The following is a 17,132-nucleotide window of genomic DNA, read 5'->3' on the forward strand; positions in this document are numbered from 1 at the left end:
TCCTGAAACACACAAAGAGTCCTGAAACACACGAAGAGTCCTGAAACACACGAAGAGTCCTGAAACACACGTAGAGGATCTGAAACACACGAAGAGTCCTGAAACACACGAAGAGTCCTGAAACACACGAAGAGTCCTGAAACACACGAAGAGGATCTGAAACACACGAAGAGGATCTGAAACACACGAAGAGTCCTGAAACACACGAAGAGGATCTGAAACACACGAAGAGTCTGAAACACACGAAGAGTCCTGAAACACACGAAGAGGATCTGAAACACACGAAGAGTCCTGAAACACACGAAGAGTCCTGAAACACACAAAGAGTCCTGAAACACACGAAAGAGATCTGAAACACACGAAGAGTCCTGAAACACACAAAGAGTCCTGAAACACACGAAGAGGATCTGAAACATACGAAGAGTCCTGAAACACACAAAAGAGTCCTGAAACACACGAAGAGTCCTGAAACACACGAAGAGTCCTGAAAACACGAAAGTAGAGGATCTGAAACACGAAGAGTCCTGAAACACACGAAGAGTCCTGAAACACACGAAGAGTCCTGAAACACACGAAGAGTCCTGAAACACACGAAGAGGATCTGAAACACACGAAGAGGATCTGAAACACATGAAGAGTCCTGAAACACACGAAGAGGATCTGAAACACACGAAGAGTCCTGAAACACACGAAGAGGATCTGAAACACACAAGAGTCCTGAAACACACGAAGAGTCCTGAAACACACGAAGAGATCTGAAACACACGAAGAGGATCTGAAACACACGAAGAGTCCTGAAACACACGAAAGTCCTGAAACACTGAAGGACTGAAAACACACGAAGAGTCCTGAAACACACGAAGAGGATCTGAAACACACGAAGAGTCCTGAAACACACGAAGAGATCTGAAACACACGAAGAGTCCTGAAACACAAGAGGATCCTGAAACACACGAAGAGTCCTGAAACACACGAGAGAGTCCTGAAACATACGAAGAGTCCTGAAACACACGAAGAGTCCTGAAACACACGAAGAGTCCTGAAACACACGAAGAGTCCTGAAACACACGAAGAGTCCTGAAACACACGAAGAGGACTGAAACACACGAGAGATCTGAAACACACGAAGAGTCCTGAAACACACGAAGAGCCCTGAAACACACGAAGAGTCCTGAAACATACGAAGAGTCCTGAAACACACGAAGAGTCCTGAAACATACGAAGAGTCCTGAAACACACAAAGAGTCCTGAAACACACGAAGAGTCCTGAAACACACGAAGAGGATCTGAAACATACGAAGAGTCCTGAAACACACGAAGAGTCCTGAAACACACAAGAGTCCTGAACACACGAAGAGCCTGAAACACACGAAGAGGTCTGAAACACACGAAGAGTCCTGAAACACACGAAGAGGATCTGAAACACACGAAGAGTCCTGAAACACACGAAGAGTCCTGAAACACACGAAGAGGATCTGAAACACACGAAGAGGATCTGAAACACATGAAGAGTCCTGAAACACACGAAGAGGATCTGAAACACACGAAGAGTCCTGAAACACACGAAGAGGATCTGAAACACACGAAGAGTCCTGAAACACACGAAGAGGATCTGAAACACACGAAGAGGATCTGAAACACACGAAGAGTCCTGAAACACACGAAGAGTCCTGAAACACACGAAGCGTCCTGAAACACACGAAGAGGATCTGAAACACACGAAGAGTCCTGAAACACATGAAGAGTCCTGAAACACACGAAGAGTCCTGAAACACACGAAGAGTCCTGAAACACACGAAGAGTCCTGAAACACACGAAGAGGATCTGAAACATACGAAGAGTCCTGAAACATACGAAGAGTCCTGAAACACACGAAGAGGATCTGAAACACACAAAGAGTCCTGAAACACACGAAGAGTCCTGAAACACACGAAGAGTCCTGAAACACACGAAGAGGATCTGAAACATACGAAGAGTCCTGAAACATACGAAGAGTCCTGAAACATACGAAGAGTCCTGAAACACACGAAGAGTCCTGAAACACACAAAGAGTCCTGAAACACACAAAGAGTCCTGAAACACACGAAGAGGATCTGAAACACACGAAGAGTCCTGAAACACACAAAGAGGATCTGAAACACACGAAGAGGATCTGAAACACACGAAGAGTCCTGAAACACACGAAGAGTCCTGAAACACACAAAGAGTCCTGAAACACACGAAGAGGATCTGAAACATACGAAGAGTCCTGAAACACACGAAGAGTCCTGAAACACAAGAAGAGGATCTGAAACACACAAAGAGGATCTGAAACACACGAAGAGTCCTGAAACACACGAAGAGTCCTGAAACACACGAAGAGTCCTGAAACACACGAAAAGTCCTGAAACACACGAAGAGTCTGAAAACACGAAGAGGATCTGAAACACACGAAGAGTCCTGAAACACATGAAGAGGATCTGAAACACACGAAGAGACCTGAAACATACAAAGAGGATCTGAAACATACGAAGAGTCCTGAAACACACGAAGAGGATCTGAAACACACGAAAAGTCCTGAAACACACGAAGAGTCCTGAAACACACGAAGAGTCCTGAAACACACGAAGAGTCCTGAAACACACGAAGAGTCCTGAAACATACGAAGAGGATCTGAAACACACAAAGAGTCCTGAAACACACGAAGAGGGTCTGAAACATACGAAGAGTCCTGAAACACACAAAGAGGATCTGAAACACACGAAGAGTCCTGAAACACACAAAGAGTCCTGAAACACACAAAGAGTCCTGAAACACACGAAGAGGATCTGAAACACACGAAGAGTCCTGAAACACACAAAGAGTCCTGAAACACACGAAGAGGATCTGAAACATACGAAGAGTCCTGAAACACACAAAGAGTCCTGAAACACACGAAGAGTCCTGAAACACACACGAAGAGTCCTGAAACACACGTAGAGGATCTGAAACACACACGAAGAGTCCTGAAACACACGAAGAGTCCTGAAAACACGAAGAGTCCTGAAAACACACGAAGAGTCTGAAACACACGAAGAGTCCTGAAACACACGAAGAGTCCTGAAACACACGAAGAGGATCTGAAACACACGAAGAGTCCTGAAACACACAAAGAGTCCTGAAACACACGAAGAGGATCTGAAACATACGAAGAGTCCTGAAACACACAAAGAGTCCTGAAACACACGAAGAGTCCTGAAACACACGAAGAGTCCTGAAACACACGTAGAGGATCTGAAACACACGAAGAGTCCTGAAACACACGAAGAGTCCTGAAACACACGAAGAGGATCTGAACACACGAGGATGAAAACACATGAAGAGTCCTGAAACACACGAAGAGGATCTGAAAACACACGAAGAGTCCTGAAACACACGAAGAGGATCTGAAACACACGAAGAGTCCTGAAACACACGAAGAGTCCTGAAACACACGAAGAGGATCTGAAACACACGAAGAGGATCTGAAACACACGAAGAGTCCTGAAACACACGAAGAGTCCTGAAACATACGAAGAGGATCTGAAACACACGAAGAGTCCTGAAACACACGAAGAGGATCTGAAACACACGAAGAGTCCTGAAACACACGAAGAGCCCTGAAACACACGAAGAGTCCTGAAACATACGAAGAGTCCTGAAACACACGAAGAGTCCTGAAACATACGAAGAGTCCTGAAACACACAAAGAGTCCTGAAACACACGAAGAGTCCTGAAACACACGAAGAGGATCTGAAACATACGAAGAGTCCTGAAACACACGAAGAGTCCTGAAACACACGTAGAGGATCTGAAACACACGAAGAGTCCTGAAACACACGAAGAGTCCTGAAACACACGAAGAGGATCTGAAACACGAAGACACGAAGAGTCTGAAACACACGAAGAGGTCCTGAAACACACGAAGAGTCCTGAAACACACGAAGAGTCCTGAAACACACGAAGAGGTTCTGAAACACACGAAGAGTCCTGAAACACACGAAGAGTCCTGAAACACACGAAGAGTCCTGAAACACACGAAGAGTCCTGAAACACACGAAGAGTCCTGAAACACACGAAGAGGATCTGAAACACACGAAGAGGATCTGAAACACACGAAGAGTCCTGAAACACACGAAGAGTCCTGAAACACACGAAGAGTCCTGAAACACACAAAGAGTCCTGAAACACACGAAAAGTCCTGAAACACACAAAGGGTCCTGAAACACACGAAGAGGATCTGAAACACATGAAGAGTCCTGAAACACACGAAGAGTCCTGAAACACACGAAGAGGATCTGAAACACACGAAGAGGATCTGAAACACACGAAGAGTCCTGAAACACACGAAGAGTCCTGAAACACACGAAGAGGATCTGAAACACACGAAGAGTCCTGAAACACACGAAGAGTCCTGAAACACACGAAGAGTCCTGAAACACACGAAGAGTCCTGAAACACACGAAGAGTCCTGAAACACACGAAGAGGATCTGAAACACACGAAGAGGATCTGAAACACACGAAGACTGAAACACGAAGAGGATCTGAAACACACGAAGAGGATCTGAAACACACGAAGAGGATCTGAAACACACGAAGAGTCCTGAAACACATGTCGTCCTTTCGGGCTGAGCCCAGCCGGACTTGAGGGTGGGGCCCCGGCTGTGCCGTACTGGGCGACATCACAGTCCTTTATAATAAACTCATAAAGATGTTGAACTGTGCTTGGACTAACCCTGGACCTGTTTGCCGAGGGAGACTCTTCCAGAGGCAAAATGCACCAGGCGAGCCTAACCCTCACCCTTCCCAGGCAACATCGCTGCTTTTATCATTTGGGTACATAAACTCCTCCAGGAGAACCAAGACCAGACCAAGACCAGACCAGGACTAGATGTGTGCAGTTGGGGGTGCTGTACCTGGGAGTGTCACTGACTTTGATGGTAGTTTTCTTCGGCAGAGCGTCATGAGCCGCAATGACATCATCCTGAAACAGAGACGAGAAACCAGGACTAAACCAGGACTGAACCAGGACTAAACCAGGACTAAACCAGGACTGAACCAAGACTGAACCAAGACTGAACCAGGACTAAACCAAGACTGAACCAGGACTAAACCAAGACTGAACCAGGACTGAACCAAGACTGAACCAGGACTAAACCAGGATTGAACGAGGACTGAACCAGGATTAAACCAGGTCTAAACTAAGACTAAACAAGGACTAAACCAGGACTGAACCAAGACTGAACCAGGACTGAACCAGGACTAAACCAGGACTAAACAAGGACTAAACCAGGACTGAACCAAGACTGAACCAGGACTGAACCAGGACTAAACCAGGACTAAACAAGGACTAAACCAGGACTGAACCAAGACTGAACCAGGACTGAACCAGGACTAAACTAGGTCTAAACCAAGACTAAACCAGGACTAAACCAAGCTCATCTGAATGTGAAAGTTGTTTTTATTTTAATACATTTCTAAAGTGCGTCTGTGGCGTGAAGCGCTCACCGTCTGCAGGACGGGCTGTGATTGGTCAAAGTGGCTTTTGTCTGGCAGCATGAGGAAGTGGGCGGAGCTCTGGATCACCTGTCGCAGGTTCAGGATCGAGCGCAAGAGTCTGAAAAACAAAAACACTTTGTACCATGGTGTAAGAAAGTCCTTTTCCTCCCTCGTCGCCCTCACACCTGATCTGCTCCTGAAGGGGAGTGATCCAGCCCCGAGAGGAGGAGCTGACAGCGGTGCTGAGGGCGGGGCTTAATTTGTTCATTTTTTTTTACACATTTTAATACAATTTCTTTCTACACAATTTCCATGACAGTGAAGAGCACAATGATCGAAAATCTGCTCCATGTTTTATCCTGTTTTTGGTCCACGCTCTAATGAACACAGCGCCCTCTAGTGTCTAATGAACACAACGCCCTCTAGTGTCTAATGAACACAACGCCCTCTAGTGTTTAATGAACACAACGCCCTCTAGTGTCTAATGAACACAACGCCCTCTAGTGTCTAATGAACACAACGCCCTCTAGTGTCTAATGAACACAACGCCCTCTAGTGTTTAATGAACACAACGCCCTCTAGTGTCTAATGAACACAACGCCCTCTAGTGTTTAATGAACACAGCGCCCTCTAGTGTCTAATGAACACAACGCCCTCTAGTGTTTAATGAACACAACGCCCTCTAGTGTCTAATGAACACAACGCCCTCTAGTGTCTAATGAACACAACGCCCTAGTGTTTAATGAACACAAACGCCCTCTAGTGTTTAATGAACACAACGCCCTCTAGTGTCTAATGAACACAACGCCCTCTAGTGTTTAATGAACACAACGCCCTCTTAGTGTTTAATGAACACAACGCCCTCTAGTGTTTAATGAACACACGCCCTCTAGTGTTTAATGAACACAACGCCCTCTAGTGTTAATGAACACAACGCCCTCTAGTGTCTAATGAACACAACGCCTCTAGTGTTTAATGAACACAACGCCCTCTAGTGTCTAATGAACACAACGCCCTCTAGTGTTTAATGAACACAGCGCCCTCTAGTGTTTAATGAACACAACGCCCTCTAGTGTTTAATGAACACAACGCCCCTCTAGTGTTTAATGAACACAACGCCCTCTAGTGTCTAATGAACACAACGCCCTCTAGTGTCTAATGAACACAACGCCCTCTAGTGTCTAATGAACACCAACGCCCTCTAGTGTTTAATGAACACAACGCCCTCTAGTGTCTAATGAACACAGCGCCTCTAGTGTTTAATGAACACAACGCCCTCTAGTGTTTAATGAACACAACGCCTCTAGTGTTTAATGAACACAACGCCCTCTAGTGTCTAATGAACACAACGCCCTCTAGTGTCTAATGAACACAACGCCCTCTAGTGTTAATGAACACAACGCCCTCTAGTGTTTAATGAACACAACGCCCTCTAGTGTTTAATGAACACAACGCCCTCTAGTGTTTAATGAACACAACGCCCTCTAGTGTTTAATGAACACAACGCCCTCTAGTGTCTAACACAACGCCCTCTAGTGTTTAATGAACACAACGCCCTCTAGTGTCTAATGAACACAACGCCCTCTAGTGTCTAATGAACACAACGCCCTCTAGTGTTTAATGAACACAACGCCCTCTAGTGTCTAATGAACACAACGCCCTCTAGTGTTTAATGAACACAACGCCCTCTAGTGTTTAATGAACACAACGCCCTCTAGTGTCTAATGAACACAACGCCCTCTAGTGTTTAATGAACACAACGCCCTCTAGTGTCTAATGAACACAACGCCCTCTAGTGTCTTAATGAACACAACGCCCTCTAGTGTTTAATGAACACAACGCCCTCTAGTGTTAATGAACAACGCCCTCTAGTGTCTAATGAACACAGCGCCCTCTAGTGAACACAACGCCCTCTAGTGTTTAATGAACACAACGCCCTCTAGTGTCTAATGAACACAACGCCCTCTAGTGTCTAATGAACACAACGCCCTCTAGTGTCTAATGAACACAACGCCCTCTAGTGTTTAATGAACACAACGCCCTCTAGTGTCTAATGAACACAACGCCCTCTAGTGTTTAATGAACACAACGCCCTCTAGTGTTTAATGAACACAGCGCCCTCTAGTGTTTAATGAACACAACGCCCTCTAGTGTCTAATGAACACAACGCCCTCTAGTGTTTAATGAACACAACGCCCTCTAGTGTCTAATGAACACAACGCCCTCTAGTGTTTAATGAACACAACGCCCTCTAGTGTTTAATGAACACAGCGCCCTCTAGTGTTTAATGAACACAACGCCCTCTAGTGTTTAATGAACACAACGCCCTCTAGTGTCTAATGAACACAACGCCCTCTAGTGTTTAATGAACACAGCGCCCTCTAGTGTTTAATGAACACAACGCCCTCTAGTGTTTAATGAACACAACGCCCTCTAGTGTTTAATGAACACAACGCCCTCTAGTGTTTAATGAACACAACGCCCTCTAGTGTTTAATGAACACAACGCCCTCTAGTGTTTAATGAAACACAACGCCCTCTAGTGTCTAATGAACACAGCGCCCTCTAGTGTTTAATGAACACAACGCCCTCTAGTGTCTAATGAACACAACGCCCTCTAGTTTAATGAACACAACGCCCTCTAGTGTTAATGAACACAACGCCCTCTAGTGTTTAATGAACACAAGCGCCCTCTAGTGTCTAATGAACACAACGCCCTCTAGTGTTAATGAACACAACGCCCTCTAGTGTTTAATGAACACAACGCCCTCTAGTGTTTAATGAACACAACGCCCTCTAGTGTTTAATGAACACAACGCCCTCTAGTGTTTAATGAACACAACGCCCTCTAGTGTCTAATGAACACAGCGCCCTCTAGTGTTTAATGAACACAACGCCCTCTAGTGTCTAATGAACACAACGCCCTCTAGTGTTTAATGAACACAGCGCCCTCTAGTGTCTAATGAACACAACGCCCTCTAGTGTTAATGAACACAACGCCCTCTAGTGTCTAATGAACACAACGCCCTCTAGTGTTTAATGAACACAACGCCCTCTAGTGTCTAATGAACACAGCGCCCTCTAGTGTTTAATGAACACAGCGCCCTCTAGTGTCTAATGAACACAGCGCCCTCTAGTGTCTAATGAACACAGCGCCCTCTAGTGTCTAACACAACGCCCTCTAGTGTTAATGAACACAACGCCCTCTAGTGTCTAATGAACACAGCGCCCTCTAGTGTCTAATGAACACAACGCCCTCTAGTGTCTAATGAACACAACGCCCTCTAGTGTTTAATGAACACAACGCCCTCTAGTGTTTAATGAACACAACGCCCTCTAGTGTCTAATGAACACAGCGCCCTCTAGTGTTTAATGAACACAACGCCCTCTAGTGTTTAATGAACACAACGCCCTCTAGTGTCTAATGAACACAACGCCCTCTAGTGTTTAATGAACACAACGCCCTCTAGTGTTTAATGAACACAGCGCCCTCTAGTGTCTAACACAACGCCCTCTAGTGTCTAACACAACGCCCTCTAGTGTCTAATGAACACAGCGCCCTCTAGTGTTTAATGAACACAACGCCCTTCTAGTGTTTAATGAACACAACGCCCTCTAGTGTTTAATGAACACAACGCCCTCTAATGAACAACGCCCTCTAGTGTCTAATGAACACAACGCCCTCTAGTGTCTAATGAACACAGCGCCCTCTAGTGTTTAATGAACACAACGCCCTCTAGTGTCTAATGAACACAACGCCCTCTAGTGTTTAATGAACACAACGCCCTCTAGTGTTTAATGAACACAGCGCCCTCTAGTGTCTAATGAACACAGCGCCCTCTAGTGTCTAACACAACGCCCTCTAGTGTCTAACACAACGCCCTCTAGTGTTAATGAACACAACGCCCTCTAGTGTCTAATGAACACAACGCCCTCTAGTGTTTAATGAACACAGCGCCCTCTAGTGTCTAATGAACACAACGCCCTCTAGTGTTTAATGAACACAACGAACACACGCCCTCTAGTGTTTAATGAACACACGCCCTCTAGTGTCTAATGAACACAGCGCCCTCTAGTGTTTAATGAACACAACGCCCTCTAGTGTCTAATGAACACAACGCCCTCTAGTGTCTAACACAACGCCCTCTAGTGTCTAATGAACACAGCGCCCTCTAGTGTCTAATGAACACAACGCCCTCTAGTGTCTAATGAACACAGCGCCCTCTAGTGTCTAATGAACACAACGCCCTCTAGTGTTTAATGAACACAACGCCCTCTAGTGTTTAATGAACACAACGCCCTCTAGTGTTTAATGAACACAACGCCCTCTAGTGTTTAATGAACACAGCGCCCTCTAGTGTCTAATGAACACAACGCCCTCTAGTGTTTAATGAACACAGCGCCCTCTAGTGTTTAATGAACACAACGCCCTCTAGTGTTTAATGAACACAACGCCCTCTAGTGTTTAATGAACACACGCCCTTAGTGTTTTGAACACAACGCCCTTAGTGTTTAATGAACACAAACGCCCTTTAATGAACACAACGCCCTCTAGTTGTTAATGAACACAACGCCCTCTAGTGTTTAATGAACACAACGCCCTCTAGTGTTCTAATGAACACAGCGCCCTCTAGTGGTTAATGAACACAACGCCCTCTAGTGTAATGAACACACGCCCTCTAGTGTCTAATGAACACAACGCCCTCTAGTGTTTAATGAACACAACGCCCTCTAGTGTCTAATGAACACAACGCCCTCTAGTGTCTAATGAACACAACGCCCTCTAGTGTTTAATGAACACAACCCCTCTAGTGTTTAATGAACACAACGCCCTCTAGTGTTTAATGAACACAACGCCCTCTAGTGTTAATGAACAAAGCGCCCTCTAGTGTTTAATGAACACAACGCCCTCTAGTGTCTAATGAACACACGCCCTCTAGTGTCTAGTGTTTAATGAACACAACGCCCCCTAGTGTTTAATGAACACAACGCCCTCTAGTGTTTAATGAACACAACGCCCTCTAGTTCTAATGAACACAACGCCCTCTAGTGTTTAATGAACACAACGCCCTCTAGTGTTTAATGAACACAACGCCCTCTAGTGTTTCGCCTCTAGTGTTTAATGAACACAACGCCCTCTAGTGTTTAACACAACGCCCCTAGTGTCTAACACAACGCCCTCTAGTGTCTAATAACACAACGCCCTCTAGAGTTTAATGAACACAGCGCCCTCTAGTGTTTAATGAACACAACGCCCTCTAGTGTTTAATGAACACAACGCCCTCTAGTGTTTAATGAACACAACGCCCTCTAGTGTTTAATGAACACAACGCCCTCTAGTGTTTAATGAACACAACGCCCTCTAGTGTCTAATGAACACAACGCCCTCTAGAGTTTAATGAACACAGCGCCCTCTAGTGTCTAATGAACACAACGCCCTCTAGTGTTTAATGAACACAACGCCCTCTAGTGTTTAATGAACACAACGCCCTCTAGTGTTTAATGAACACAACGCCCCCTAGTGTTTAATGAACACAGCGCCCTCTAGTGTCTAATGAACACAACGCCCTCTAGAGTTTAATGAACACAACGCCCTCTAGTGTTTAATGAACACAGCGCCCTCTAGTGTTTAATGAACACAACGCCCTCTAGTGTTTAATGAACACAACGCCCTCTAGTGTTTAATGAACACAACGCCCTCTAGTGTTTAATGAACACAGCGCCCTCTAGTGTTTAATGAACACAACGCCCCCTAGTGTTTAATGAACACAGCGCCCTCTAGTGTTTAATGAACACAACGCCCTCTAGTGTTTAATAACAACGCCCTCTAGTGTTTAACACAACGCCCTCTAGTTGTTAATGAACACAACGCCCTCTAGTGTTTAATGAACACAACGCCCTCTAGTGTTTAATGAACACAAGCGCCCTCTAGTGTTTAATGAAAACACAACGCCCTCTAGTGTTTAATGAAACACAACGCCCTCTAGTGTGTTAATGAACACAACGCCCTCTAGTGTTTAACACAACGCCCCCTAGTGTCTAATGAACACAGCGCCCTCTAGTGTTTAATGAACACAACGCCCTCTAGTGTGAACACAAAGTGTTTTAATGAACACAACGCCCTCTAGTGTTTAATGAACACAACGCCCCCTGTGTTAATGAACACAACGCCCTCTAGTGTTTAATGAACACAACGCCCTCTAGTGTTTAATGAACACAACCCCTCTAGTGTTTTAACACAGCGCCCTCTATGAACACAACGCCCTCTAGTGTTTAATGAACACAACGCCCCCTAGTGTTTAATGAACACAACGCCCTCTAGTGTTTAATGAACACAACGCCCTCTAGTGTCTAATGAACACAGCGCCCTCTATGTTTAATGAACACAACGCCCTCTAGTGTTTAATGAACACAGCGCCCTCTAGCCTCTAGTTTAATGAACACACGCCCTCTAGTGTTTAATGAACACAGCGCCCTCTAGTGTCTAATGAACACAACGCCCTCTAGTGTTTAATGAACACAACGCCCTCTAGTGTCTAATGAACACAACGCCCTCTAGTGTTTAATGAACACAACGCCCTCTAGAGTTTAATGAACACAACGCCGCCCTCTAGTGTTAATGAACACAACGCCCTCTAGTGTTTAATGAACACAACGCCCTCTAGTGTTAATGAACACAACGCCTCTCTAGTGTTTAATGAACACAACGCCCTCTAGTGCCCTCTTTAATGAACACAACGCCCTCTAGTGTTTAATGAACACAACGCCCTCTAGAGTTTAATGAACACAGCGCCCTCTAGTTTAATGAACACAACGCCCTCTAGTGTTTAACACAACGCCCTCTAGTGTCTAAACAACACCCCCTCTAGAGTTCTAATGAACACAACGCCCTCTAGTGTTTAATGAACACAACGCCCTCTAGAGTTTAATGAACACAGCGCCCTCTAGTGTCTTAATGAACACAACGCCCTCTAGAGTTTAATGAACACAGCGCCCTCTAGTGTCTAATGAACACAACGCCCTCTAGTGTCTAATGAACACAACGCCCTCTAGTGTCTAATGAACACAGCGCCCTCTAGTGTTTAATGAACACAGCGCCCTCTAGTGTTTAATGAACACAACGCCCTCTAGTGTTTAATGAACACAGCGCCCTCTAGTGTCTAATGAACACAGCGCCCTCTAGTGTTTAATGAACACAACGCCCTCTAGTTTAATGAACACAGCGCCCTCTAGTGTTTTAATGAACACAACGCCCTCTAGTGTCTAATGAACACAGCGCCCTCTAGTGTCTAATGAACACACGCCCTCTAGTGTTTAATGAACACAACGCCCTCTGTCTAATAACACAGCGCCCTCTAGTGTTAATGAACACAAACACAACGCCCTCTAGTGTTTAATGAACACAACGCCCTCTAAGTGCTCTAGTGTCTAATGAACACAACGCCCTCTAGTGTTTAATGAACACACGCCCTCTAGTGTTTAATGAACACACGCCCTCTAGTGTTTAATGAACACAACGCCCTCTAGTGTTTAATGAACACAACCCCTCTAGAGTCTAATGAACACAACGCCCTCTAGTGTTTAATGAACACACGCCCTCTATAATGAACACAGCGCCCTCTAGTGTCTAATGAACACCAACGCCCTCTAGTGTGTTTAATGAACACAACGCCCTCTAGTGTTTAATGAACACAACGCCCTCTAGTTAATGACGCCTCTAGTGTTAATGAACACAACGCCCTCTAGTGTTTAATGAACACAGCGCCCTCTAGTGTCTAATGAACACAACGCCCTCTAGTGTTTAATGAACACAACGCCCTCTAGTGTTTAATGAACACAGCGCCCTCTAGTGTCTAATGAACACACGCCCTCTAGTGTTTAATGAACACAACGCCCTCCTAGTGTTAATGAACACAACGCCCTCTAGTGTCTGAACACAACGCCCTCTAGAGTTTAATGAACACAACGCCCTCTAGTGTCTTTAATGAACACAGCGCCCTCTAGTTTAATGAACACAACGCCCTCTAGTGTTTAATGAACACAACGCCCTCTAGTGTTTAATGAACACAACGCCCTCTAGTGTCTAATGAACACAACGCCCTCTAGTGTTTAATGAACACAACGCCCTCTAGTGTCAGTTTCATGATTTTTGTGTTTAGAACAAATTGATCTTTTTATGTTTGAAAATGAAGCATAAAAGAGCCGTAACTCTGTTAGCGCTGTTAGCATCACACCATAAACATACGAGGATTAGGGTAATGTTAAAGCTAACGCTAATGCTAAGGCTAATGTTAATGCTAAGGCTAACGTTAACGCTAAGGCTAATGTTAACGCTAAGGCTAATGTTAACGCTAAGGCTAATGTTAATGCTAAGGCTAATGTTTACGCTAAAGGCTAATATTACGTCGAACGTGATGCGGTTGAAATTATTTCTACAATAAAAAAACACAAATGCTAATGCTAACGCTAACATTAGCAGTGCAGTGCTAGCGTAGCGTCGTACCTGAGGCGTCGGGCGGCGGCTCCTTTAAAAACATCAAACACATTTAAACAGAAACTAAATCATAAATACTATGATTACTGTAGTACTAGTACTGCAGGATTTTACTGCACTAGTACTGCACAAGTATTGTACTGGTACTGTACTAGTATTATGCAGTGCAGTAGTATTATTTATAGTAATAGTAACAGTAGTAACAGCATTAGTAATAATATAATAATATAATATATATAATATAATATAATATAATAATATTATTATTAGTAATAGTACTTTTATCTGTAGGAGTAGCAGCAATATTATTATTATTAGTAGTTAGTTAGCAGTAGTAGTATAGTAGTAGTAGTAGTAGTAGCAGTAGCAGTAGCAGAGTAGTAGTAGTAGTAGCAGTAGTAGTAGTAGTAGTAGTAGTAATAGTAGTAGCAGCAGTAGTAGTAGCATAGTAGTAGTAGTAGTAGTAGTAGTAATAGTAGTAGCAGCAGTAGTAGTAGCAGTAGCAGTAGTACCTGTTTCCATAGTCTCGTACCACGGCGTCGCGGGCCGTCCCCGTCACGGCGTCATGATGTTGGAAAAGGCCTAAGCTCCTCCTCCCTGAGGTCAGGTGACCAAAGAGCTCTTCCCCGGAAACAAGTTACCATAGAGACGCCTCGACTCTCCGCCAGAGCCAATGAGAACAGGATCTCAGCTCCTCTGAGAAAAACCATGAGAAAAACAAGAAACTGTGTTTAAATGTGACGTATACGACATATACTCATATATACTATATATGTGAAGTATTCAGTGTATACGACGTGTATAATACACACTACACGAGTACGTGTATACGACGTGTATAATACACACTACACGAGTACGTGTATACGACGTGTATAATACACACTACACGAGTACGTGTATACGACGTGTATAATACACACTACACGAGTATGTGTATATGTACTCACAGTGTATGTGACATATGACGTGTAGTGCAGTACCTGAGCGTGGCCTCCAGGGTGCGGTCCAGTCTTTTGTAGAAGGGTCTGGAGGTGTAGTAGCCGCTCCAGTAATGATCATCTCTGTCGGCGTAGGTGAAGAAGTCTCCGCCCACCGCGGGCAGACGCTCCTGCACAAGACACACACCTCATCTACAGTGCTAAGCATGGCCGACACCACACCTCGTCTACAGTGCTAAGATGGCCGACACACACCTCATCTACAGTTCAAGTACACGAGTCTGTACAAGTCAGGGTGACCAAACGTCCGTTTTTCCTGGACATGTCCGTTTTTCACGTCCTGTTCTGGCCGTCTGGGATTTTTTTAAAATTTTTGTTTTATAAAGTGATGCAAATATCCATTTTCTTATCTGTTTTTATCACCTTTCATTGGGCCCTTAAAATGTGCGTCTCTAGCAGCTCTTTGCTCTCAGAAGGAGCGAGCAGACACACAGTTGGTCTGTGCATTTAACGATGACACAAGAAATTACCACATTTTCATTCCGGTCGGGACAAGTGTGAGGCACAGTGTGCAAAGCAACACATCTGCTTCAGGACCTCAGAGTTCACCAGGACACTGAAAAACAACTGAAGCACAGACACAGACTGAAGCACAGACTGAAGCACAGACACAGACTGAAGCACAGACTGAAGCACAGACAGAAGCACAGACTGAAGCACAGCACAGACACAGACTGAGACACAGACTGAAGCACAGACTGAAGACACAGACAGCACAGACTGAAGCACAGACACAGACTGAAGCACAGACTGAAGCACAGACACAGACTGAAGACAGACACAGACTGAAGCACAGACTGAAGCACAGACACAGACTGAAGCACAGACTGAAGCACAGACACAGACTGAGCACAGACTGAAGCACAGACACAGACTGAAGCACAGACACAGACTGAAGCACAAACACAGACTGAAACACAGACCTTAGATGAGTCCAGGTGTCGATGCAGCGCCTCGAAGTAATCCGCCAGAGTCCCGAACTGGGCCTAGACCAGGATTACAGTTAGACCAGACTAAACCAGGTCTAAACCAGGACTAAACCAGGACTAAACCAGGACTAAACCAGTACAAAACCAGGACTACAGTTAGACTGGCTTCTAAACCCGGTCTAAACCCGGTCTAAACCCGGTCTGACCTGGACGTGCAGCTCGGGGCTCTGGTTCAGGTCTAAACCGGTAAGCAATAGGGTTTTGAAGGAAACGGGTTCTAGACCTGAACCAGAGCCCGAGCTGCACGTCCAGGTCAGACCGGGTTTAGACTGGGTTCAGACCGGGTTTAGACCGGGTTTAGACCGGGTTTGACCGGGTTTAGACCTGAACCAGAGCCCCGAGCTGCACGTCCAGGTCAGACCGGGTTTAGACTGGGTTCAGACCGGGTTTTAACGGTTTAGACCGGGTTTAGACCGGGTTTAGACCGGGTTTCAGACCGGGTTTAGACCTGAACCAGAGCCCCGAGCTGCACGTCCAGGTCAGACCGGGTTTAGACCGGGTTTAAACCAGTCTAACTGTAGTCCTGGTTTTGTACTGGTTTAGTCCTGGTTTAGTCCTGGTTTAGTCCTGGTTTAGACCTGGTTTAGTCTGGTCTAACTGTAATCCTGGTCTAGGCCCAGTTCGGGACTCTGGCGGATTACTTCGAGGCGCTGCATCGACACCTGGACTCATCTAAGGTCTGTGTTTCAGTCTGTGTTTGTGCTTCAGTCTGTGTCTGTGCTTCAGTCTGTGTCTGTGCTTCAGTCTGTGTCTGTGCTTCAGTCTGTGCTTCAGTCTGTGTCTGTGCTTCAGTCTGTGCTTCAGTCTGTGTCTGTGCTTCAGTCTGTGCTTCAGTCTGTGTCTGTGCTTCAGTCTGTGTCTGTGCTTCAGTCTGTGTCTTCAGTCTGTGCTTCAGTCTGTGTCTGTGCTTCAGTCTGTGCTGTGCTTCAGTCTGTGCTTCAGTCTGTGTCTGTGCTTCAGTCTGTGTGTCTGTGCTTCAGTCTGTGCTTCAGTCTGTGTCTGTGCTTCAGTTGTTTTTCAGTGTCCTGGTGAACTCTGAGGTCCTGAAGCAGATGTGTTGCTTTGCACACTGTGCCTCACACTTGTCCCGACCGGAATGAAAATGTGGTAATTTCTTGTGTCATCGTTAAATGCACAGACCAACTGTGTGT

At 45.3% G+C, this 17,132-nt stretch overlaps 1 protein-coding gene and 1 long non-coding RNA gene across 2 annotated transcripts in view; one reads left to right on the top strand and one right to left on the bottom strand.

Moving 5' to 3' along the window:
• Positions 1 to 16,163, bottom strand: part of LOC110153167 (alpha-mannosidase 2-like) — a gene marked incomplete at its 5' end in the record, with an annotated part of 33,186 nt that extends 17,023 nt beyond the window's left edge. Inside the window, 7 exon segments of the mRNA XM_055159873.1 lie at positions 4,916 to 4,983; positions 5,508 to 5,616; positions 14,504 to 14,620; positions 14,622 to 14,687; positions 14,975 to 15,102; positions 15,916 to 15,978; positions 16,128 to 16,163. Of these exon segments, the coding sequence (XP_055015848.1) occupies positions 4,916 to 4,983; positions 5,508 to 5,616; positions 14,504 to 14,620; positions 14,622 to 14,687; positions 14,975 to 15,102; positions 15,916 to 15,978; positions 16,128 to 16,163 (587 nt within the window).
• Positions 16,164 to 16,427: 264 nt separating this feature from the next.
• LOC110157743 (uncharacterized) overlaps positions 16,428 to 17,132 on the top strand; it is a 1,599-nt gene continuing 894 nt past the window's right edge. Inside the window, exons 1-2 of the long non-coding RNA XR_008633058.1 lie at positions 16,428 to 16,459; positions 16,596 to 16,658. This is a non-coding gene — a long non-coding RNA (uncharacterized LOC110157743). The remainder of the gene's footprint in view (positions 16,460 to 16,595; positions 16,659 to 17,132) is intronic.

Source organism: Boleophthalmus pectinirostris, unplaced genomic scaffold (genome assembly GCF_026225935.1).
Source record: "Boleophthalmus pectinirostris isolate CB_2022bp ecotype Guang Dong unplaced genomic scaffold, ASM2622593v1 HiC_scaffold_2825, whole genome shotgun sequence".
NCBI classification, from domain to species: Eukaryota; Metazoa; Chordata; class Actinopteri; order Gobiiformes; family Gobiidae; genus Boleophthalmus; species Boleophthalmus pectinirostris.